General features: G+C 68.4%; 1 protein-coding gene across 1 annotated transcript in view; it reads left to right on the top strand.

Moving 5' to 3' along the window:
* The window catches only part of LOC113211948 (membrane-associated guanylate kinase, WW and PDZ domain-containing protein 1-like), an 8,785-nt gene that overhangs the window by 1,806 nt on the left and 2,658 nt on the right, over window positions 1-4,321 (top strand). Inside the window, exons 4-8 of the mRNA XM_052273262.1 lie at window positions 259-571; window positions 654-1,026; window positions 1,616-1,878; window positions 2,331-2,653; window positions 3,304-3,631. Of these exons, the coding sequence (XP_052129222.1) occupies window positions 259-571; window positions 654-1,026; window positions 1,616-1,878; window positions 2,331-2,653; window positions 3,304-3,631 (1,600 nt within the window). The remainder of the gene's footprint in view (window positions 1-258; window positions 572-653; window positions 1,027-1,615; window positions 1,879-2,330; window positions 2,654-3,303; window positions 3,632-4,321) is intronic.

Below are 4,321 nucleotides of genomic sequence, written 5' to 3'. Positions count from 1 at the left end.
CCCCTACTAGGTCACCAGGGAAGATGAGGGACGGCGCTGCCAAGCGGAATGGTACGGCGCGGCGCCACCCCGTCGCCATCAACATCATGTTTATAAATGCCGAGGCGGCAGTCCCGGCCTGGCTCCGGGGCTGCGGACCGTTAGGAGCAAGCGCGCGAGATGGCTTTAAGAGAATGCCGGGAACATTTTGCTCGCGCCGACCGTCCATCTATCCGCTTCTATGCGACACACATTACGGTTGCTGTCACGCTTTTGCAGGTCACACCGCTGTCTCCGAGCCCCTCCAACGGCGCCCTGGACGGCGAAGAGGACTGCGACAGCGGCATTCTGGTGAGCGATGCGGCGAGCACGCCGTTGTCTAGCCTCCCGGGGTCCGGCGTTGGAGGTGGCGCCGGGGGTCCTGGGGGCCGCGGGTCGCTGCCGTGGGGCGGCGGGCAAGGGGCGCTGAGCGCCGCGACCGCGGCGGCCCGGGCACTGCGCTCCGCCTCCCTGGACCGCGAGCTCCTAGGTGGGAGCCCCCTTCTCGACCACGACGAGGACCCCGATGACCTCGTCACAGTCAGCAGTCACGGTACGCCAGCCGAGATCTCGTTGACTGTGCAGCCTCTAACGCCCCTTCAGCCTCGCTCACTTGCCAATGTGCTCCCACACAGCCCGCCGAAGCCGCGCTTCCACCAAGTCCTCATCGTCATCGTCGGAGATAAGCGAAATCTTCTCACGCTTCCAGCGGCGACGCGTGGCAAGCACCGTGTCCCCAGCCAGCCCCAGGGTGACCTCCTCCTCATCTCGTCCGCCATCTCCGCCTCTGCTGCCCGCGCCCCCACAGCGCGGAGGTGCGAGTCCCGGTGCCGGTCGGGGGACGCCGGGGGCGCCGTCTGGCCGCCGCCGGGAGTTCCACTTGGTGCGCCTGACCCGCGCCGCGCCCACCGAGGAGCTGGGCATCTTCATCGCCAAGAGCGATGCCCCGGACCGCGGTGCCCAGGGCTACGTCGTCGCGCACGTTGTGCCCGGTGGCCTCGCACACAGGTGAGTGTATCCCGATCACCATTCGTGTTGAGATGGCGGCGCCCGATACAGCTAGCCGAGCCCCTCTGCCCGTGGGCCCTCTCTCCCGGGCCGAGCCAAGTAGGCCAAGACCCTTATTGCCTGGCCTAGTAAGGCTCCTGATTTGGCGGGTCCTCCTCCCCCGCCGCCCCCGCCCGGCCTGGCCTCGCCCCGGCCCCCTGTGGGGCTGTGCCGGGCGCCCCTGGGGGCCCGCCCCCGCCCCGCGCTGCGCCTTATCTGCCTTCAGCTCGTCCACATTCCTGCCGTCTGAGTGGGGCCCAGTGGAGCCTAGTCCGGGGCCGGGCCGGGCCGGGGCCGGGGGCCCTGGGGATGAGCGCGAGGCCGAGGCCAACCAACCCTCCCGACCCCACCCGCCCGCCACAATTGCCCACAATCGTAATTTTCGTTCTCTCCGCAGCGCTCCATTTCAATACACCAATACACGTACGGTACGGGCGGTCGCGGCTGCTGAATGGAAGCCATCACGTTGGGGGTGGGAGGGGTGGACCCGTCCCGCTGCACTCCCGCTCCCGACGGCCATTTCATCCGTGTTTTGATGTCTTCCCCACAGGGACGGTCAGCTGCGCCTGGGCGACGAGCTGGTCGTGGTGAACGGGCGCCAGCTCCGCGGGCTGAGCATGGCGGCGGCGCGGCAGCGGCTGCGGGCCGGGCCCACGCAGGTCGACATCGTCATCGCCCGCGAGCCCGGGCCCTGCCGGTGCGGGACCGCCGACGGCGCCGAGGGCCGGGACAGCGGGCTGGACACTTCCGGCTCCGGGGACAGCATGACGGACAGCGGGCCCTGCTGCTCGTGCAAGGCCGTGGACCAGACACGTGAGTTTCTGCTCTGCCCAAGGAGCGAGCCGCGGCGGTTGTTGCACCGACGCGCCCCGCGCCCCGCGTCCACAACGTCCTCATATGCGCGCCTGTGTGCGCCGGGTACGGCCCGCTATTTATGGCCGAATCGATGCCATGTCGTGGCTCGGGCGGGGCCCCGGGGCGGCGCCGGGGCGGGCGGGCCGGCGGCGGTGACTCCAATTTGGAGGCGAGTCACGCCCCGACCGCCCCGGGCCCGCGCCGCCCCACTAACCCCTGTTAGCCATCCCCGGCCATCCGCGGAAAAATGGTCGCCGGACGAGCGTCCCGGGGCGTACCCCGGCTAGCGTGTGTTAAAACGCGAGGCCGTTAGGCCCAAGTGTCATGGGGTCGTTGGGGACAAGTGGCGCCCCTCCTCCGCCGCTGGGGCCCGGCGGAGTGACTCCCCTCCTCTCCTCCTCTGCCCGCAGCCTCTCCCTCGCGCCGCACGCTCCCCGAGTCCAGCGTGGACTACGAGAACGTCGTGCTGAGGCCACGGGACCGAACACCGGCCTCGGCGACTTCCTTGGCGGAGACGACGTCGTCGTCGTCATCATCACCGAAGTCAGATCAGCATCAGCAGCCTTCCTCTACGCCGTCGTCGGCCACCTTCGGCGGGTCCGGGGCGCTTGCTCCGGGGCCGGGCGCGAGCGGCAGCCCGGGCCCGAGCCCTAGTCAGAGCCTCAGCACGAGCCCCGTGCCCGGGCGCCAGCAGCTGTTCCAGAAGCACGCCAAGTCCGCCAGGAGATCGCTGGTAAGTCTCATTTCTCATGGCAAACTGCTGTTTGCAAAAGCGGTGGGCGGGGCGGCGAAAGCTTTACGCCCTGTGTGCCCTTTGTAGTGCCAGACGCCCCACATGGGCGGGGCGGGGAAGGGTAGGAGCGCTGCCTGCTATTCGTGGGCCGGGACGTTCTGCTTATTGTCATACCAGGGCTGCAAAGATCTGATAATGTCAGACGCAGTCCCTGTGCAGGGAAAGGTCGCGGCGAGGTATCGAAGCAGAGCGGGGGCCTGGGGAGGAGGAAGGCGGAGGCGGCTGGAGTAGAGGGAAGTAAGGTCGTCTGCTCTAGCTCTGCTGGGGCCTAAATGCCACGGCCACACGCATGGGGGTGTGTGGGACAGGTGTCTGCAGGTTACGCCGGGGTGTGTTCGGGGCGGGGCGGGCGCGGCCGCGGTCTTGCGAGGGTAGGCGCGGGTGGGCCATCCCAGTCCGTATCGAGCGCGGGCGCGGCGCTGGGCGCGTGTGTGCGAGTGAGTGAACCCTCCAGGTGGGCCCTTATCTCTCGAGGCATGCGTCATTAGGCAATTCGACGTGGAGGCAGCCGGCAGCATGTGCACGGCTACAGTGACAGCAAAAAAAGAGATTTTTTTTTGTAGTACATGTTTGGTCGATTTCGCTTTCAGGCGCTGGCCTCCCGCTCCAGCTCACCTCCGCTGGAGAACCACCTCGAGCCGCCGGGCGAGACGCAGCACCACAGCCTGAAGCGGCGCGCCCGACGGCAGGCACGCGGTGCCCACGGCCACGGCCTGCTCGGCGGCGGCGAGGGTGGCGGCGGCTGCGGCGCGCCTCCCTCCACCGAGTTCCGCGTCGAGCTGCGGAAGGGCCCCGGCTGCGGCGCGCTCGGCTTCACCGTGGTGGGCGGCGCCGACTCGCCGCGCGGCGCGCTGCCCATCTTCGTGCGCTCCGTCCTGGAGGGCGGCCAGGCCGCGCACGACGGCCGCCTACAGCCAGGTGAGTAGCCAGTGACCGCAATGTCATGGTCCCGAGAACGTTGTGACATCGGTCGAATAAGCTGTTTAAGAGAACTGAGAAGAAAGAACATCACGAAAAACTAGTCTCCCCGCGATCGTCGCCCTGTCTCCCCCTCTACCTTAAGCGACGAATCGTAGGCCTCCTTTGTTATTCGTGCTGTTGCTGTTCTTCTGTCCCAAGTTATCTGAAATAGCTTATATGATTGCCGTGTTTCGCCTTTGTATTCTGAGCGCCGGTCAAACAAAAACCCCGGCAGGGCGCATGGCCCGGACGGCTTACATCGGGGGAGGAGGTGTTGCGGGGGGGGTGGGGCGTGCCCCGTGGCCGCGTGGATCCCTCATTGTCCGAGCGACTGACCATCCCTCCCTCCCTCCCCGCAGCGCAGCGGGCGCAGAGCCGACCGGGCGCGGGAACAAGCTCGCGCTGTCGAAAGGGGATGACAGATGATCGGCCTGGGGCGAGCAGTGGCCGGCGGCCGGGGCCGGAGAGGCGCGGCGGGCGGTGTGCTCGTGAGGGGCCGTGGTCGTGGCCGTGGCCGTGCCGACCCGGGGCTGCAATCAGGAGGCCTGGGCCTCGACCGTGTGCACACAGGTTGGTGGCGGGGTGGCCGAGGCCGAGGGGGCGGCCATACCCGGGCCATACCGGAGGGGTCGCCCGGGGGAGGGGGAG

This window comes from Frankliniella occidentalis, unplaced genomic scaffold, assembly GCF_000697945.3.
Source record: "Frankliniella occidentalis isolate FOCC.00 unplaced genomic scaffold, Focc_3.1 Scaffold258, whole genome shotgun sequence".
NCBI classification, from domain to species: domain Eukaryota; kingdom Metazoa; phylum Arthropoda; class Insecta; order Thysanoptera; family Thripidae; genus Frankliniella; species Frankliniella occidentalis.
This window is presented reverse-complemented; position numbering and strand designations above follow the sequence as displayed.